This window comes from Gobius niger (assembly GCF_951799975.1).
Source record: "Gobius niger genome assembly, chromosome: 8".
Classification (NCBI taxonomy): domain Eukaryota; kingdom Metazoa; phylum Chordata; class Actinopteri; order Gobiiformes; family Gobiidae; genus Gobius; species Gobius niger.
The window spans coordinates 31,602,600-31,623,388 of record NC_136859.1 but is presented as its reverse complement, the minus strand read 5'-3'; the positions used below and the strand labels follow the sequence as shown (position 1 = coordinate 31,623,388).

The window sequence follows — 20,789 nt, the reverse complement described above, 5'->3', positions numbered from 1 at the left end:
GTCCTAAAGAACTCGTCAAAGCTAAGGTAAGAACATATCTCAGTATGTAAAAACGGTGGCCTATTCCTTTAACAAATGATGTGGAAAGCTTTGTGGATGTTTTAGAAATGATAAAATAAGGATTTACAAATGCTTTCATGGTCACATTTGCACATTTGATTGTATTATATAATTCAAAATGCGGCACATTCTTACAAAATGTGGTTTTATTTTGTTGTTCCGAGGCAGGTGCGTCTCTGTGACTGTGTCGGTATCACTCAGTGGCCACTCATTTAAATCGCTGTTTATCATATTGGATGCCATCTCTGTAGTACAGTCATGAGTTAACCTTGGTTACAAAATAAATGCATCAGCTAATCGCAAAACACACTCGCTAATGCTAACGCGGCTAGTGCTAACGTCCACAGGCTACAGGCTCTGCTCCTGCTGAAAACGTCATTACCTCTGCAGTTCTTCCATGTCACCTTGAGAGCATATTAAGTAGCCATGTGCTCAGGGTGCCTTCTAAATAATACAATTGAACTGGTAAAATGCTGGGAAATACTTCATGTTTATGTCCCAACTTGCGCTCCGTTCTCCTGTGTCTCACAATAAGTTATTTCCTATGAGGTTTTCTGCCCCCAAACAGTGGAAGAACCCCTGATCTATTGCATTGTGTAAATGGTATTGCTCCAGTTTTCACTTTCAAACAACCTTGCGTTACATAAACCCCCATTATAAATGCATTATTACATCATTTTCCCGTATACCTGCCTCTATATGTCCTCTCCCCCTCCATTCGTCATCATTACTCCGCCGCTGTGTGGCCGTGGGACTGCACATGTGTTAGTCTAACCTTTGGACATGTTCATTCGTCACACAGACACGTCAGGACCCCTCACCCTCTCCGAGTGAGGACGGATGACTTCAGCCTTCACCCCACCTTCCCCTGTGATCACCGCCTGACCTGCGCACGTTCTGGCTCGATTCACCAGCGTAACTCCCCTGGATCAGAGGAGCGGCCTATTGCACCCGCCTGTGCAATCCGGCCGCTTCTATTTTTATACTCTGGTAATTGACCTGTCAGACGCTGATGCCGCCGTATCAAAGGCACACTGGTTTGAGCATTTACTAAAAATGTGTGTATGTATCAGTTTGATTTTGTTTTGATTTTGAATAACCAATACAATGCAGTTTTCCCTCAACAAAAACCTATTTCTGAGTAAACCGGTTCACGTTGGTCCTTTCTTCTACAGCAGAAGTGCTCCGAGCAGGTACTGTTCAGGGGCCTTTATTGTCATTATACAACTGTATAATGAAATGGGGCTGGAGTCTGAACTTTCACGATTTTTCAATTTGATTATATTATTTCATACTAAATTGAACACATGTAGCTGATTCATGAACACAGAGACCAAAGACACAAAAATCTTCCGTTGTCTCATCCATACTCCAAAACTAGGAGCTCTTTCTACCACAGACATGGCTGTAAACCTGACGACAAAGACCCAGGACAATTATTGAGATTGACCAAAGTAGAGATTGAAGTGCCCAGCCCTACAGCCTGTCAGGAGCAGTGGGCTGCTGCCAGAGACCCATCTCCAGATGTGGAGTCTGGCTAATGGTCAGAATCCATGGTCGGATGATTCACCTAATGTTTACTGGGGAAACCGGAGCGTGTGGAGTGAACCCATCCAGCCTCGGGGAGAGAAACATTCACAAATCCACACAGTTCTGTGCTCAATCACCAAGACACGACCCATTTGCTAGCATGCCTTTAGCTTAAAGTGAAAGCTTGTGCTATCACGTGTCACTTCCACTGCTGCCTGTAGAGTCTGTTCCTTCACTCCTTATGGTCTTGTTTTTACATTTTGAATTTTTAAAATACCCAAAATAATGTCTTTAGGCCTCAAGCAGAGGTGGATAGAGTACTCAAAATATTTACTCAAGTAAGAGTAACGTTGCTTTAAAATAAGTGTACCCAAGTACAAGTAAAAAGTAGTGCAATATTTACTCAAGTAAGAGTAAAAAGTACTTAGAGAAAATGCTATGAGTACAGAGTAACTGTTTGAGAGTAAAAGTTTGATTCATATTTCAGTTGTGACATGAATTTGGGGAACAAAGCATGAAATAATGTGTTTTCTTTTTATATGTTTAAAGAAAATGCCATAAAAAGAAATCATTATGAAGAATTAAGTAAACCAAACACAAAATACATCTATTTTATGTGTCAACATTGAGGTTTCTTTTTTTTTTAACTGAATTAAGATACTAAGTAGAAGTAAATTGTACTGTATGAAAACCTTCTTGCCACAGTTACTTCAAAAAGTTACATGTACTTGAGTAAATGTAACTGAGTACTACCCGCCTCTGGGCTTAGTGGCCACCAGAGAGTAGAGGAGGTCGTCCTGTGACCAGAGGGCAAGACACTTCACTCTGGTTGCCTCCAGTGTCTGTGTACACTGGAGTATGAATGAGAGCGTGAATGGGTGACTGGTTCCTTGATGCACTTTGAGTGTCTAAAGCAGGTAGAAAGGCCCTATAAACATCTGACAATTTTACCATCTACATTGTAAAGTCCAGAAACCTTCACCAGACTTGTGTAGATCATGGTTACTGTCTTCTCTGTTCAATTCAGCATTTTTGATGGCATCTGTAATCACTTTTCCTTGTTATTGAACAGTTTCTCCTCATGATAGACTGGTCCAGGGATCACAACATCTTTACATCTAGAACAGAAGTTACCACAAGGTTTACTGATGCTCAGGTGTCCAAAGTTGTACACAACCCCTGAATAAAGCATTTACTCCAGGGTTTAAATGACCTCATGCATCTTTAGAAACCAGCTAAACTAGCGTGTCAAACCTTCCAAAGCGAGTCCCCTCCTCCCTGTCATCACACGGAGCACCTCGTCAATCTTCCCGGCCTATAAGAGCTTGCGTAAATCAATGCAGTGCAGATGACGGAGGACAGATGGTTAGCTGAGTGAGCGCACATGCAGGCTCCACGCACCCCCCCCCAACCGAGTGAGCTCATCGGGTTTACTACTAAGACCACTGCAGAAGCCGTGCTAATGGACTGCAGCGCGAGAACGCCGCCCCCCCACACCCCAGCTTCATCAATACAAGTCAATAGTCTCTGGTCACAGCTGGACCGGGGAGATGTGGCGTGGTCAAGACTCCGTGTTGACACTGAAAGAGCAGTTATAGGGATGCCCTTATGTGACATTGTAGAGATGAATACAGACTGTAGCTATAAGTACCCTGTGTTTCATAATGACTAATAAGACAGTCCTGCGTAAGATAGAAATTCATCTTTGACAGCTTGGAGATAAAGCACTGTCAAGTACATTTACTGTATATCAATCTTCCTTTCTTTTTTGTAAACGGGGCTCCATTCTATTGCTTCTCTTGAACATAACCTGACCAACCATGAGTTGTTGTGCCAGGCTCGATACATTAAGTGTTCTATTATGATTTTCTAACCTTGAAACATAGGGCAAGGAGAGTTTATTTTTACCGCCTCAATTCTCAAGGGCCAGATTGTAATTTCCTCTCATAGACTTCATTGCAATGGACTAAGTGAGGGTGGCTTCCCCCATGGCTAACTGAAGCTTGTTCATGCTAGCAGTTTGGCTGTTTTTTTGAAGCCAGGTCCTTAATCTATAATTGGGCGAAAATTGCAAAACTAGTGAAAGGACAAAAAAAGACAAGACTGACAAGCCTGTGTTTAATAATGACTTGAAGAGGGGTAAACACTTTCAATGGAAAGTCTTTTACAGCAAGGAACTTCCGGAGCCAGTCCCCATCCCATTAGGCTTTCCGCAGCTGTTTTTCCACAATCTATGCTTCTACCAGAAAGGAAACTCCTCAAAGCAGTTCACAACAACACTAGGCAGATCATATAAACATGAGATGAGTTTAAGAGATAAGTTTAGATGAAAATATCCAAAAGAGAAATGAGTTATTTGTCAAAAGCATACCTGTGATTTGTTTGGTTCTTAGTGTGAATCTATTTGAGACCTTCTCCAGATCAGGTTTTTCTTAATATTGAAAGCACATACCAATTTGAACAGACATAAGATATCAATGCTCAGATGTCTTAAAGTATTCCCAAAAGCCTAAATGAAGCATATCAGTGAAGATAAGTTCTCTTAGTATGGCATGGCTCTGCTCCAAAGCACCTTGTTTGCCAGCAGAATGGGCACATGCCTGTGAAGTGCGGTAATGCCATTCCACCATTCCACCACTCAGGCTGGTCTGAATACAGCTGCGCCTTCCTTCCTCCTGATTCAGTCCACAGGCGGGGCATCTGCTACTGCTACCATTGTTCTCCCCTGCTCCTGATGAAAGACCACAGGGAGGGAGGGGAGGGGTCGGGAGATTCGGCTCAGGACGGAGAGGAGGCGAGGTCACAACATTGTTCTCTCCCTGTGTCCTTGGTCCTCTCGTGGTAGGTGGGTGGCTGTTTGCTCTTTGAGAATTGTGGAAACTGGGAGGACGCCAGCTAGTTTAGACTTGAATGCTCTTTGGTTATTCTCGTGGATGTTGACATTCGTGATGCTCGAGAATACACCATAACACAATAAGTAGAATAAAGCACAAGAATGTTTAGATGACAAGTGTTTTTTTGTGTGGTAAAATATCTAAAAGTGTCCTTGTCCCTCGTAGCTTTGCTGGGAGTGGGACGTCCATGGACAGCCACATGTCCATGGAAATGTGGCTGTTTCGCTTTGACATGAAGCAGGTCTGCTTTCAAGTGCTTTATTATGATAACCATTAAAATAATCATTTGTCGGTGTGTAGCTTGTCATAAGCACTACAAAAAGTAAATATCAAGCGTTGGCTTAAATGACTTGAATTGAGGAAATGTATCTTGTTTTGAGTGGTTTTCACTCATTTAGACACTTTTCCTGATCGGACCAAGTTTGCTTTGCTTGTTTGAGGACATTTCAGACCAGTTCTAGGGTAAATCTCGCTTGAAATAAGAAAGTAAAATTGCCAATGAGATAAGACCAATTTTCTTACCCCATTGGCAAAGAAGATGACCTGAAAGAAGGACGAAACGTATCGAAACAAGTCAGAAACATCTCAGAACAAGTGAAATAATCTAGGACAAATGCCCAAGAATTTCTTAACTAGTCAAAACAACTAAAATTTGGATTATTATGCTCAAATTGAGATGTCTATACTGATCTAGCTAAATACTTTTTGCTGGAGTTTGTTTGGTATCACCTGGAATAAATACACACAGACGCCGTTCGTCATATAATCTACTTTTTATTTAGGACAGAAAACGTACCGCATCAAAGTCAGTTTTACAAATGCAATTGAATAAAAGCTTTTATTTTTCATTCCTACTCTAACCCAGTCGATGTATCCTGTGTCAACATGCTTCAGGGCAGGTCAACGCAAACCAGTAAAATAACTTATTAGCAAAAACCATTAGCACATACTGTGTAAAACGGCCGCTCTACAAGCAACTGTACCCTTCTGCTCTCATCGATCCCCATCAGTCAGTGAATCAGATTAGCCTCAAATCAATGAACGCTTCGACTTTCAAATGACGCTCTTTGTTCTAGCTCCGCGCGGTTCCTTCATGCAGATAAACCTATCCAGGGCATGCATCGGGGCTAAATTGTGTGGATAAGCTTCAAACAGATATGTTGTCAATAATACGGAGGACAGAAGGGCTTGTCTCAGCAAACAGTATTGGCGCGGTGGTGGATGGGTGGTGGCGCACACCAAGGCACAGCTTTGGTTTAGCTTTTATCCTTTGAAACAATTGAACGAGAGCAATGGCGTCTAAAATCGGGCCAGAAGTTCACATGTAGACCTTGGGCTAGCATTTTTGGTCCCCAGGAATCCTGTTGAATTCACCCAATTTGTCTGTTGAAACTGTAAAATAACATCTTCAGAAAGTGCCGTGGCAGGAGTTAACACATGAAAGTCTGTCTACAAGCCCCAAGTAGAACGATTCTTGAAAGAGATCTGCCAAATTTGAGTCGAAACACATCATCACCAGTATATGGCCCTGCGCATTGTATATTTCTGAATATGTAAAACTATTGTACGTTGTTGTTTTCTTCATTATTCCTCACCAGAAGACATTCCTTCACTGTCATCTTCAGATTCTTCAGAATGGACAATCTCTCCCTTAGCAGCACTTTTAATTTGTGTAACCTCTTTCTGTTCAAATGCCATGTCTGATTTTGAAAGTAAATGTTCTGACTCCCTAGCTTCTACATCTCCATAACCTAGCCCCCACTCGGCGTGCTTTGAATCCACAACATCTGGTTGATAGGTGGCACCCGTTTCCAAAGGAGATGCCCAGAAATCATCATTACCTCCGAAGCTGTACAGATCATCCAGGTCAGCTTTGCCATTTGTTTTGAGCCGTGCTTTTGAGCCCTTGACAATAAAGAGATCCTCGTTTTCACGGACGCTTTCGGGGGACGCATTTAGGGGCTCATCCGTGGACGACGAGGAATCATAATCAACTTTGTCATCGCCGGAGAGGCCTCTTTGTGCCAAGTCTTTGGCAATCTTTTTCTCATCGCTACCAAAATTTCCCATTGGGTTTTCCACTTCAACGTTCCACTCAGTTGTTGAAACTTTAGGGAATTCTGTAGCGGCTTCTTCAGGCATAAAAATGTCTTCTGGTGTGGTGTGCCTCATTTCAACACCATTATCAGGCTGCATCTCTGAGTCTGAAGAAACTGGTTTGTCAGACAGAGTGATGCCAACAACGGATTGACTCTCTTGGTTACTTTGCAAGTTCTGGGCAATCATCTGTTTTTCTTCCAACTCTTCTTCCTCTTCTTGCTCTTTCTCTTCAATAGAGGCTTCATCAAAAGACAGATTTTGACTTGCAGAAGACTCTTTTCTTACTTCTATGATATCTTCTGTAGTGTCACAATGCGTTACCATTGATCTAGCATGTTTATCTCCCTCAACTTCTGCTAATTCTTCATTCTCCTCTTTCTCTGGTTTAAGTTCTTCAACGAGCTCATCACCCTTTTGTTCAACTTGAGCCTCACTTGTGAAGAAATCTTCCATGTCAAGGGTTTCTGCTGTGTCTTGCAGAGCTTCTTCCCAAGCTTTTGGTTGTTCCGCAAGACTTTCAAGAACCGATGAGTCGTTTGTGCCAGCCTGGCGTAGCGCAAACTGTGTGGTATACCATTCTGTCGTCAAATTCTCTAATTCCTGTTCCACAAGCTTGTCTGTATCCAGTTCTACGTCAACCACAGTTTTGACCTCCTCCTCTTGAGAGTCATCAGAATTGACTTGTGTGTTGTCCTCTCCATCTTCTCTCAGGTATTCTAAATCATACTCCTCATCCAAAACTTCTCCCTCCGCCTCTTCGCACAGATCCTCCATAGTTCCAAACTTTTTAGACTTATCCTCAATCCACGCTCCGCTCAGCATCTCTCCAACTTTCTCATCTTGCTCACTGTCGCTTGAATCGTCGACATCGCCAACGTGAGACGCCTGAGTGTTGCCGTCGGTGTCGTCACTCTTGTATCTAATCAACGGTCTGGTATCAGCGAGTGTGTTATCCTGAGCGTAGCTGTCCCCTTCCAGCTCAGTCCGCCACGACACTGAGACATTTTGGGAATCTTCTTGTTCGTCATCTTGGCTTTTGTCTGGATTTTCTTCAGTCTGGGGTTCTGTTTTTGCTTCCATCTCTGTATCTTGGATCATATCTTGCTGATATTGTTGATGTTGATGTTGCTGCTGCTGCTGCTGAGCCTCCCTTGCTGATATGTCTTCCTCTGGTTCAGCTTGTCGCCTTGTTGCCACTTCTGTCTCTTCCATATTTTCTGCCTTGACGTCTTGGTTTTGTTCTATCACACTGTCCCACGTGTCCATCTCCTCTCCATCCGGGTATAATTTCTCTTTGGGTGGACTAACATCGTCCCTTGACACACCTACACTGTCAAAAGTGAAATCTTCTTTGATAATATCACCCAGTTGGTTTTTCTGCGATTCTTCAGATGCTGGACTGCTGGACTTAGTGTCAAAGTTTGGTTCAACAATTGCTTCTGTTTCAGAGTCAGTGGATTCTTGTTGCTCTCGCATATCTTTACTATGCTCAGTAGATTCCTTCTCAGTCCATGAGCCAATTGGTGCTTGCGGTCTTTCAATTTCTTTATTTTCAAAAGGTATGCTTTGTATTCCAGATTTCACTGTAATAGTGCAAGACTCATCAATGAATGGTTCTTCAACCAGTTCTGGACAAGGCTCTTTGATTGGTTCTTCAGCGCTATATACTGATTCAATTTGATGACTGAGATTGGACTCTTCACACGATTGTTCAGTTTTGTTAGCATATTCCACCTCAGTCCATGCATCAATTGGCGCTTGTGGCTTTTCAATTTCTTCATTTTCAAAAGGTTTACCTTGCATTTCAGATTTCACTGCAATAGTGCAAGACTCCTCAATGAACGGTTCTTCAACCAGTTCTGAGCTAGTCTCATTAAAGGATTCCTCTGTGTTTGGTACGGAGTCATCTTGATAACGAAGGTTTGACTCTTCATAAGGTTGTTCCGTTTTGCTTACATGTTTCATCTCATCCCATGCATCTATTGGCGTTGGTGGCTTTTCAATTCCTTCATTTTCAAAAGGTATTTCTTGCGTTTCAGATTTAACCGTGACAGCACAAGACTCATTGATCAATGGCTCTGCAAAATGTTCTGGAACAGCCTCATTGATGGGTTTTTCCTTGATGGGTGATTCAACTTGATGACTAAGATTTGACTCTCCACATGGTGGTTCAGATTTGGCAGCATTATCTTCTCCAAACCTTGCAGCTTGTGAATCTTTTAACCTTTCTTTTTCAAGTTGCATTTCCAATAGCTCAGATTTAATTGGGAAACTAGACTCCTGGATCAATGCTGGCTCAACAAGTACATGGCCACTTTCCTCAAGAGGTACCTCGCTGGGAAGCCTAGGCTCTACCTGATGGCTAACTTCCTCAGATGGTTTATCCACTGTGTCATTCAAAAAGTCTCCATCCCTCTCTACCTCAAATGTTTTAAGATCTTCCTGTTCATCTGGTGGAGAAAGCGGCTCAGCGTAGGTCACCTTTTCATGCACTTCCTGCGGTCTGAAGTTTTCTACGGCCCCATCCTTGAGCACTTTGGGATAGGGAGTCAACTCTAGTTGTTGATTGGCTCTTTTGTCTTCAGCCTTCTCCTTTGAAATGTTCAGTATCTCTTTCCTTGGCACATATTTTTGGTAATAGGTTGGGGTGGCCGTAGATGCTTGTGGTTTCGTCTTTCCGGTCACACTACGGACCAAGGATGTGGAAGTGATCTTTGGGCTGGGAGACGTTTGGTAATTGTCTTTGACTCCCCACGGACTGAAAACTGCACCTGCGGAGGACAAAAGGGCAGGAGCCATGAATATACAATGAATTTAATAAGCTGTTTCCTTCAAAGCATTGATTCTCAAATGGTGGAGCTTCTGCAATTACCGTCGACCATCAAGCCACGACCCAAATAAAATGTTTATTCCCCCAAATCATCATCTAAAACTTTTACCCTGGTATATCACCAATTAGGGGGATACACAGTTCTGTAGTTTAAACTGATCATTTATGAAAATCAAAAACTGTATAAGCAAATCTGTCAATAATCATTTTTGGAAAAGGCTCTGGACCCACGGAGCCTTTGCCTTTTGGGTTCCGACCAGTAGTAGTGCTTTAAAAGTAATGCAGTTTGGAGTTTGCAGCCATGTTATAATGTAGTTCCCCGTCATTACAAACATGTCTGGAGTTGTCTTGTTTTTTTTCTTGCATGTTTATATGTTTCACCTGCTGAGTTGGTGCTCTTTTTTGTTTTGAGAGATGGGACTAGCCCAACCGTTCATTCAATCTACCTAATTTCATTGTACATTTAAAATGACAATTAAAGCATTTTCCTTTTTTGTATTTGTATATTGGATTTGTATTAGATTTCAACACTCCCTTGTTTATGTCTTGCTAAAATCTAGAAGTTATTAGCAAGACTTATAGCAAATATTGAATCTAGACAAATAATAGTAAACCTCGCCTCACAACGAGAAGGTTCCGAGTTTGTCCCATGCTCCGTTTACTAGTACAAATCGATAAGTTCCCCTCTTGGGCCAGGATTTCCCTAAATTAAGAGTTTTAGAAATCTCGTGAGACTATATAATAAGATAGAACTATAATCAAGAACTAACTACATGTATTAATTGTGTGCTACAGTTTGGCCAATGGTGTTGTTTTAAAAGTACAGTATGATTAAGTTGGATCTGACTGGGTAGAATGTGTTTTACCCATTTGTGCTGTATATGGATTGTTTTAAGTTGTTTTACATAAATGTTCAATTTGAGTGAAACACCAAAACACTAGCTTCAGTAGCTTGCATGTAAATTTCCACACGATAGCTGTGGCCTCCATGCAGCTCCACGGCAGCCTCAGTGAACGCTAATGGGGAGATATTGATCACCATTTCCTCCTCCGTTGTCTGAGTTACCAGAAAGCATAGCCATCTGGTTGAGTATCCTTCGGGGACTAGGTCGCTCGTGGCTTCCATTACAGCCTGAAAAGTGCCCAGCTCAGCCTCTCGGCACCGACCCCCTCCTCATGAGCGGGCCAGGTTAACGTGATTAAGTCAATATGTCCCCCCACACCAGGGCTTTTAGTTAGGCTATGAAAAATTACACTCAAACTAGGCCAACTAGGGAGGGGATTTCGTGATACAAAGACCCAGCAGTGACAACAGCACAAAAGAAGGTAAATGAATGAAATATTTGAGTTTATTTATGTATGGTGTGTAGCTACCTTTGCTGTAAACATTTCGTGGATGCGTTTTCACAGAGATGTCCCCCCTGAGGCCGTCACTGTCCAGGAGCGCTCTGTGAACGTAGAAAACAGACAAGTCATTCACAACCCAAGAGGTCCACAGAGAGTATGTGATGACGTAATTCACATAAAGTAACAATGCTCTGACATCATTGCACTAAAATGGTTCTTGATGCGAGGGCAGAGTAAGTAAAGTAGCTTTTAAGAATGAAGATGGGTGGTACCAATAACAAGCTAAACCCGTCCCTAAAGGATTGGTGTATATTTGGCTCGGTGTTAGCAAATCATTTGTTACTTCCACCAAAAGGTCACACTCTCTTATAATTGGTTGGACTCTGTGGTGGCCAATCCATGTGTGAAAATTATGTCTCATGCTCCCTGAACCGCTATTTCTCAATGCGAGCCCGATGAGGAGAGAAGAAATCCACTGATGGAATAACCTGGTGGTCTTTCAGGATGTTCAGGTCGTCGGCAAATCTTATTCTTCGAGTTGCTGAATCTAGACTTGAACAAGTGCAGCAACCCCAGATCACAGCACCACCCCCATCATCTTGTACAGTTTCAAGTTTCAAGTTTAATGGTTTTGTATAGCCCAATATCACAACAGAAGTCGCCTCACAGGGCTGCACCAAACATTAAGGCAATAAAACAGAGCAATAAATATGACAATTAAAAGTTCAGGTGAATCCAGGCAAATATAATGTCAAATAGGAGGTAGCGATGAGCGGCGTGGGTGTCCCCCGTCCTTAGACTCTCCAGCACGGCAAGGAAAAACTCAAAAACCCGGCAGGAGAAAAGAGAAACCTTGGGGAGAACCATAGACGGAGAGATCCACTCCCATGGACGGACAGGCTATAGAGACCCAGGGCCGAAGGAACATCAGGGACTATGTGTACAGTAGGCACAAGGCATGATGGGTGCGTCACTTCACCTGCCTCTCTTTTTTTACCTTGATGCTCCATCACTCTGGAACAGGGTAAACCTGGACATATCAGACCACATCACCTTCTTCCATTGCACCAAAGTCCAATCTTTACGCTCCCTCACAAACTGAAGCTTTTTTTGCAGTTAGCCTCACTGGTTTGAGTGTTTTCTTGAGGCCATACAGCTTTTAAATCACAATCCCTTGAGGCTCTTTCACTATTACGCTTAAGTGATCGCCGAATAAGGATTTTTATTCGGACCACCGCTCTTCCTTGAAGACGATTCCCCACTATCCCTCCAGCCATAACCTTATCCAATGGAGGGCGCGTAGGTATTTGCTGAGATAAATCCAGTTGGCAACTTATTTGGCAGCGTGCTAAGCCAAATCAAGATCTTATAGTGAGTGTTGTGTTATGGTTTCAGCAAATCTGAAGCCACGGCTGGGAGTCAGAGTTGGGAGGCGAGTCTGTTGTTATGGTAATGCAGGCCAGACCCCGGTCATTGAGACACCATCTGTCCCTGCCCTGCCATCGAACGTCCACACATACGCACTGACAGCGCATGTGAAGAGCAGTCCATGCAGCACTAATACCTCTGTCGCAATTCACACGTAGACAACCCACATTCCTATACAGACCCTTTAGTTTGGGGGGAAAAAAGCTGCTATTTCTTTGTTACACGGTGGAATGTGTCAGAAAATAAGATTGTATTTGACGGCTACTAATTCTATGATGATATTGTTTCAACTTGATCAACATTGGATTTCACAATGAATGACCTTCAAGTGTATCCTTCCCCTTGTTCTCCACTGCTACCCCAGACTCCCATCCCTCCTGAAACCGCACTTCTCCCTTTAGGTGAGGCCGGGTCGATAAGTTTGAGGAGGGGGCCTGAGAAGTAACGGGACGCCACAATGGAGAGGATTCTCGGCAATTGGAGACCACGCATTGACCTCTCGTCTAGACAGCTGGACTGGCCTCTGACTCGGATTGTGGACTAAAGAAGGTTTTGTCCCCATTGGGTTTCTCTATGGGGCTCTATTTTGAATGGGTTTATTAATCATGAAATCTGAGCTGACGTGGATGATAGATCTACTCGTGCTGTTCAGATTCCCAAGCAATGGAACACTGATAAGTTCACATCACGTGCTGCGATGTAAATGGGAAACGCAGATGTTGATGACTGATGTTTTTTTATTGCCTATTTATGTATGGCACAGTTTTAAGATAATCCTGCATCGTCTTAAGTATCTACACTGCAAAAAGTGCCCGACTAAAAACAAGGAAAAAAATCTTAAAATAAGACATTTTGTTTTGAAAAAATTCTGCCAATGGGGTAAGCATTTTTTCCTTGCTAAGAATTCTTTTTTCTAGAATATTTTTCTCATCATAAAACAAGAAAGAAACACTAAATTTAAGCAATTAAATAGCTAGAATTAAGCAAAATGGAATAATTTAAGGAAAACATTCTTATTTAGTGAAAAAGTGTGGGTATTTTACTTAAATGTTGCTTCATTTAAGCAAAATGTTCTTAATAAATACTAATATTTAAGGAAAATATTGCCCGCGCCTGGGGACCCATCTCCATGATGTGGAGCCAGATGGTCAGAATCACCTGGCTGGAGGAGGCACCTATTGTACATGTTTTTAGGTGTAGGGGAAACGTACGCAGACATGGGTAGAACATGCTCCACGAAAGGCCACGTCCTGGTGGGAATCGACCTTCGAGCTGTGAAGCTGAGGTTCTAACCGCTGTGCCACCGTGCCGCCCACTTTAAAGGATGGAATGTACTATCTCTCTGTGAGAATCAGTTCTTAAATTAAGAGTTGTTGTGATCTTATTATTTCTTAAAATAAGAAAAAATATTCTTTGTCTAAAAGCTGAAGAAGATTCAAAAAGTCTTTCTTTCTTGTTACAAGATAAATTAGCATGTTTTTTAGCAAATATATCTGAACAAGAAATGGCTAGATTTTATTTCCTAAAACAAGATTTTTTATTCTCAAGAATACTTTGCTAGGCAAAACATTATTACTTTTAAGGGAAAAAATAAGAACTTATTTCTTAAAGTAAGACATTTTTTACTTGCTTAGAATCCACTTTTTGCAGTGTATATTAGATTTTTTTTTTCCTTTGTAGGACTGGACAGACAAGCGTTGAAGGATGTGAAAAGCTGTGAAAGAGTGTTGGGGCTTGGAGGCGAACTGGCAACGCTGAGGCTGGTTAAGTGTGTGGAAATCATAAATCATCAATATTGTTCAAATAGTCAAGACCTTCGCCTTGTTTCATCTGTAATGGCACTCTGAGAAAACAAAGGGGATTTGTACATTATAAATGCAGCAGCTAGTACTACAGCATTGTTGTTTATTGTTTTTTGTACTTCTTTCTTTCACGAGAAAAGTCCTGAGAGACGACCGCCCTCACTAAAACAGGCAGGTCCTAAGAGATTTAATATTTCAGAACATCATACCGCTGTTGAAAAAGGGGATTTTGCCGATGCATTTTACCCAGTTAGCACAACTTTAGCTGGCATTAGCAAAACATTTGCATAGCTTGCCTTCATAGCTCGTCCTTTAGCTGCTTCTTTCCTCTACTTTTGGCCTTGGCACCTCTGAATAATTCCATAAACCCCACCGAAGGGCATCTCCACGCTGTTCTCAACGCTTACAAAATCATCGGCTTACAAACGTTTTCATCGTCATTCTGTTTTTCCTTCAGTTTTGTGTATTCCAGCGTGCCCGTCCATGGGAGTACTGCCCACAACCACTGTGGTCCTTTGACAATGGAAATTTTCCACAGGTGACACAGTCCCATGTCACGTGCTGTGGCCAAACAGTGATGGGTTTTATTTTTTGTCTAAAACTACTACCGAAAACTAAAATTTAACTAAAACTACATTTAAAAATGGTTAACACGACTGAAGCTTTGGTTAAAATGTGTGTGTCTTGCATGTCGTCAAAATGAACACAGAGCCTGATGTGTACGTTTTGTCTGTGAAGGACATTCACCTGTACGTGGCCACCTCCATGCTGAGCGACATCTTCATCTGCAGCAGGCCTCTGTTCTCCTGCAGGAGTTGCTCCATTTTCTGGGCCAGCGCCTGCTTCTCCCGCTCCAAGTCCTCCAAGTGCTCCTGGACCAGACAGAAACCAAACAGGAAGTCAGGAAGGAAGAGGAAGAGGGTCTCAGTAGCACTCATTGTGTGGCCAAACTTTGTGAAAATAAATATGAACTGTGTGTTTGGGTCTGTTGGACAATACGAGGGGATTTAGGCTACAACATAATCGTGCTATTTTTACATGACAAACATTGTTCATTACATACGGTTGCAATGAAAAATATGAATCAAAATGAATCCCACTTTACTTTAGCAGCACAGACACTTTTTCAGTTTACTTTTTCCTACAAGAAGTTGCTTAGGGACAAACATGCCGTAAAGCCAAAAAATGTTTTACTGTCAAACTTGTTTATTCACACAGTTAAGCCGACATAAACTTATTTAAAAAGCCCATTCTCCAAAATAAATCACACTGCTGTGGTTTTTTGCAGTGTTTGAAATGATCACACAGGCCTCACATGTCCACAAAAATACGTTTTTCACTAGAAGCATCTAAAACATACATCTAAAAAATAAATACAACCCCTAAATAAATGATGCTTAAATGCGATTAATTGCAATTAATTCGTTACAAGGGCCATCTTTAACTCGATTGAAAAATGTATAAAAATATACAACACGAATAACATTTGTTTTGCTTTTGACAAATCAGTTAAAGCAAATCAATTCCAAATGAAATTATATTTAATTCAGTTCAAAACGTTATGTCCAACATATGTTCTTATATAAATACAGTGCACTTTTCTGTTATCAGGCGCCATAATGTACAAAACTGACATTTTTGTCTGACAAAAGGTCACCAGAAAACTGTCATTTTTGGTTGTAGCGCCTTTAGCTTTGATTACAGCACCATTTGCTGTGATTTTGTTTCAATAAGCTTCTGCGATGAGCCAGTGTTGCATTCATTTTTCACCAAGATCTTGTGTTGATAATGGGAGAGTATTACCACTGTGCAAAGCCCTCTCCAGCACATCCCAAAGACTCTCTTTTTCTTGAACAAAACACATTTTTCACTAAAAATGTCGATCACTTCCTAAATAACGGAGCGCTCCCTCGAGTGAACGGGATACCTCTGATCTATAAGATAGTGATTACGTAATGTCTGTGTAAGAGACGACTTTATCGATCTCGCAGGATAAATGTACGTGTTAGAGCTGCTCTTCACAACACTTTAAGGTTCACGCAGTTCGTTTCCACCATCACAAACTGGAGTGAGTTGTTTACATTAAGGAAGCTTCACCTCCTCATCAAATCTGATCAGTTTCAGAAGCCCTCGTTGAAGAGACAAATTGTCCCCAATTCAAACAACCCAGTCCACCTGAGAGTCACCAGCACTGGCCAAGCACAGACATCAGAGTGTGGGTGACTGGCTGTACATGAGAACAGTAAATGACGTTTCCTTTATTGATTTAAAGATTATAATCCAATATTACAGATGGCCCTGATGTCAAGGGATGATAGACTGTCTTTAAAGGTCCTTTTAATAGCTCAGGTACAATGTGAGGACTCACCACTATGATTTAAAAGAGGAGGCCAGGTGATGGATCGAGGCTAAAACAAAGCTAAAATTGAACTAAATTTGGAAAACCATGACTAAAAGTGGATTTAAGATGACGTGCATTTTGGTTTTAGGCTGAGTTTGCCAAAAAATGTGTAAATCTCAGTCAGATTAAAGACCTCAGTGATGTTGTGACATATCTTGCCTTTTTGCGACACGGATGATGCATCACCTAATGTTGCGGTAACCAAAATGCACCGATGAAATGAGGGAGTCCCGTATTGAGCCGTGACCCCTATTATCTATTCAGAATCCCCAGCAACAAAATCCACAGATCAATGCCTTGTGTCCGATTGCATCTCTACGTCGTATATTGATCATTCTCCTCATAAGGAAACGGAATCTGTACAAATGAGACCCCCTTCCCTCATGATTATAAACGATCAATATGCTACTTGTAAAGATAGAGCATGACTTTGCATTTATCCCTTGTCTATATTTGTTTGATTGCGCTGTCATGGGCAACAGCACACCCCCCGTCCCATCACATAGTTTCCCCATTGACACATTGGTTTATTTCGGGAGGAAAATAAGACCAATCACAAGGCATCAATTTGAAACCTTTGTTGTGGATTACGATGAGCATGAAAATAAAAGTGTAAAAATTAAGGCATTTCATGTCCTAAATTGTCTATATTTTCGGTGCCAAAATCTGAATAATGGATCAAGTGTATGTGTTTATTTTGTTGATATAGCGGTAAGAGGTACATAAGCTATTTATTAGTGGAACAAAAAGTCAATATCAAGCATTGGCTTAAATGACTTGAATTGAGGAAATGTATCTTGTTTGTAGCGGTTTTCACTCATTTAGACACTTTTCCTGATCGGACCAAGTTTACTTTGCTTGTTTGAGGACATTTCAGACCAGTTCTAGGGTAAATCTCGCTTGAAATAAGAAAGCAAAATTGCCAATGTGATAAGACCAATTTTCTTTCCCCATTGGCAAAGAAAATGACCTGAAATGAGGACGAAATGTATCGAAACGAGTCAGAAACATCTCAGAACAAGTGAAATAATCTAGGACAAATGCCCAAGAACTTCTTAACTAGTCAAAACTGCTAAAATGTTGATTATTATGCTCAAATTGAGATGTTTATACTGATCTAGTTAAATACTTTTTGCAGTGTCAAATTCAAATTTCGCCTTGTTTTTTTGAAATTCAAATGTCCATAAATCAAAAAGTTCCCCTGAAAAAGATGTGAAATTTCAAATTCCCAAATTTAATAAATCTATGGAGAAACTCTGAATCAGTGCAATGACTAAATGTGTTAAAGTGAAGATTATTATTTGATGATTTTTTTGTTTCCAGGTCTAAGTTTATATGTTAACCTCTTAACCCCCACCTGAACCGAGCACATTTTCTCCTTGTCCTTACCCGAATCGAAAAGTTTCTTGGGCGAGGGAACATGGCTGCGTAATCAATCTTGATTCAGAACGTGAACCTGCTGCACACGTCCTCTCATTTTTCCTTTCATTTTTGTACACAGTTTGGAGTTTGAAAATGTGAAGAAAAATATGGTAAAAAAAATAAATAAAAAAAAATAACACAATTATGTATTAGACCTAGACATTGAAACCATGCTCTTTCCATGAATCGGATTTTGTTCCTCAGAATCGGCTATTTTGGCCATTTTAACGCACATGAAAATATCACCAAGAAATCTCACAATGCATTTTTACATTTCCATCAGTTTTTTTTTCCTGCTCACCTGCAGCGTCTCACCAGAAAAGTGTTTGTCAGATTTGGTTTCGTCCGCTACATCCACTCTTGCGGCTGATGGTGATTCTACATTTAGTTAAACACCTGCCTATAGGACGGGGTTAGGCAACACCAGGCCCAGGGGCCAGAACCGGCCCTCCAGCACAGAACCCACTGCAAATAGTAATTAACTAGATTCGTATAAAAGTCTCAATTTGAGCACAATAATCCGAATTTGAGTTGTTTTGATGAGGAAAGATGTAGTCGGGCTTTTGACCCAGATTATTTCACTTGTTTTGAGGCGTTTCTGACTCGTTTCAATACATTTTGTCTTTAAGTATTTTTCCTTGCCAATGGGGTAAGAACATTGGTCTTATCTCATTGGCAGTTTTACTTTCTTATTTCAAGCTGGATTTACCTGGAACTAGTCGTAAACGTCCTCAAAAGAGAAAAAAATGAACGTGGTCAGATCAGGAAAAAGGTCTAAATGGGTGATAACTGCTTAACACAAGAACTCAACTCAAGACATTTAAGCCAATGCTTGATAGTTACTTTTTGCCTCTGGCTCTCAAGATGAATTATAGAAATATTATTATGCAAATAAGAGATCAAAGACCTTTTAAAGGAATAGGCCACCGTTTTTACATACTGAGATATGTTCTTACCTGAGCTTTGACGAGTTCTTTAGGACCTGTCTGATCTTCACCCGTGCCTTCAGTCACGTAAACACAGCGCAGACGGCGTTAGCATTTAGCCTCTCCCTCTCTCCACTATAGCTCCAAAACAGGTCAAGATAGAAGCTACCAAGCTCTTCCACGTTTTCCCTATTTAAATATGGTTACGTGAAGTGTTACGCTACAAAGTATAATTGCACAAAATTAAACAATGTAGATTTTCTAAGTGGATAAAAGGGGGAACTATATTGTAAGGCGTAATAATACCAGGAGTAATTTGGCATCCGCACAGTAAAGTGAAGATTACTGTGTGGATTTCGAACTACTGGTATTATTACGCCTTACAATATAGTCCCCCTTTTATCCGCTTAGAAAATCCACATTGTTTAATTTTGTGTAATTATACTTTGTAGTGTAACACTTCACGTAACCATATTTAAATAGGGAAAACGTGGAAGAGCTTGGTAGCTTCTATCTTGACCTGTTTTGGAGCTATAGAGGAGAGAGGGAGAGGCTAAATGCTAACGCCGTCTGCGCTGTGTTTACGTGACTGAAGGCACGGGTGAAGATCAGACAGGTCCTAAAGAACTCGTCAAGGCTAAGGTAAGAACATATCTCAGTAAAAAAAGTTAGTTAAAGTGCTCTAAAAGTGTCAGTATTTATAAAATGTCCTCGCAGAACATCCCACTTGGTGATATATAAACTAAAACAGTGATTTTCAACTGGTGGGTCGGGACTCAAAACTGGGTCGCAAGCCTTAAGGGAACTTTTTTTCAATATTCTCCATCTGAAACAGCCCGGAAACACACTGGAGTCTCTTCAAATCAATGTCATTGGGTTGTTCAGTTCATCATTTCAGTCTTAAAGGCATATCTACATTAAGCTTGCCTACACCTGCTATAGTTGAACAGATGGCTTGTGTGTCAATCCCTCATCATAACGAAACGCTTACCTGCAGCATGTGAACATCCCGGCAGTGACTCTCCCTCTGCTGGTCGACCGTGCTCTCCAGGTGCCCCCTCAGCTCCTGCAGCCCCAGCAGCTCCCTGTCCAGGTTCTGGAGCTTCAGCGCGCCCTCGCTCGTCTCTTTGTTGACCCGGACCAACTTCTGCCTGGTTTCCTCCACCGACTCCTCCAGGCGGGTCAGCTGGCCCTGGTAAGCCTGGGCCGCCTCCTGCCACGCTCTGGCCGCCCGCTGGCTGTACTCCTGCCCCATCTCCAGAAGGTTTGGCCCATGTTGGAAAGCTGCTGCTGCTGGCGGCGGTCTCACATCCCTGGGTTGCATCAGCAGAGCTTCCACGTGAGCCACCTCCTCTTGATGAGACAGAACGAGCGATTTCATTTCACTCTCCAGCTGCTTGACCTTCTCCCTCAGCCACATCTGGGCTCGGCGCTCCTCCTCCAGTTCTCGCCGGCTTTGCTCCGCCATCTTTCTGGCTTCCACCTGCGCTTGGTTCTCCCTCCGCAGCTCAAGGTCCAAACTCTGCAGCTCCTCGCTCAGCCGGGCCACGTCCGCTTCGGCGTAGACCCTCTCCTTCCACATCTCCTCGACTTCCAGCCTCGCGCCCCGGAGCTCCTCGTCCAGGAACTTCCGGCGCTCCAGATCGACGTGGTGCTCCTCCCTCCTGGCTTGGATCTCCTGGGCCAGCTTGGCGTTCTCCTCATCCAGGAGCTTGACGCGGCTCAAGTAGGTCTCCAGGCGTTGGTTCAGGTTCAGCATCTGCTCCCTCTCGCTCCCTCCGAAGCCATGGACGGGAGGGCGGGCGGTGGATCTGTGGAGGCCCCGGAGCTCCATGGTGGCTGCGAGGAGGAGGAGAGGTTCTGTGGAGACGCAGAGTCGAGGTGGGAGTCAGGGTGAGCGTGTCTGCGTGCGGGATGCAGAGCTCGAGAGACGAGGGTGGGCTGGTGGAGTGCGTTAGGCTTGCTTTTGTAGACGGGATGGAGGGGCCGGGCGAAGGCGAGGGGAGGAGGAGGAGGAGGAGGCAGGGGGAGATGGAGAGGGAGGAGGCA

The 20,789-nt window shown here is 42.4% G+C and overlaps 1 protein-coding gene across 1 annotated transcript; it reads right to left on the bottom strand.

Annotated features, from left to right (window-relative positions):
- Positions 1 to 5,337: 5,337 nt before the first annotated feature.
- Positions 5,338 to 20,662, bottom strand: nes (nestin). Its single transcript, XM_079560708.1, has 4 exons — positions 19,732 to 20,662; positions 14,739 to 14,863; positions 10,789 to 10,862; positions 5,338 to 9,355 (listed from the first exon to the last, which is right to left on the bottom strand). Exons 1-4 carry the CDS (start codon positions 20,572 to 20,574, stop codon positions 6,069 to 6,071), a joined length of 4,329 nt encoding a protein of 1,442 aa, XP_079416834.1. The 5' UTR covers positions 20,575 to 20,662; the 3' UTR covers positions 5,338 to 6,068.
- Positions 20,663 to 20,789: the final 127 nt, after the last annotated feature.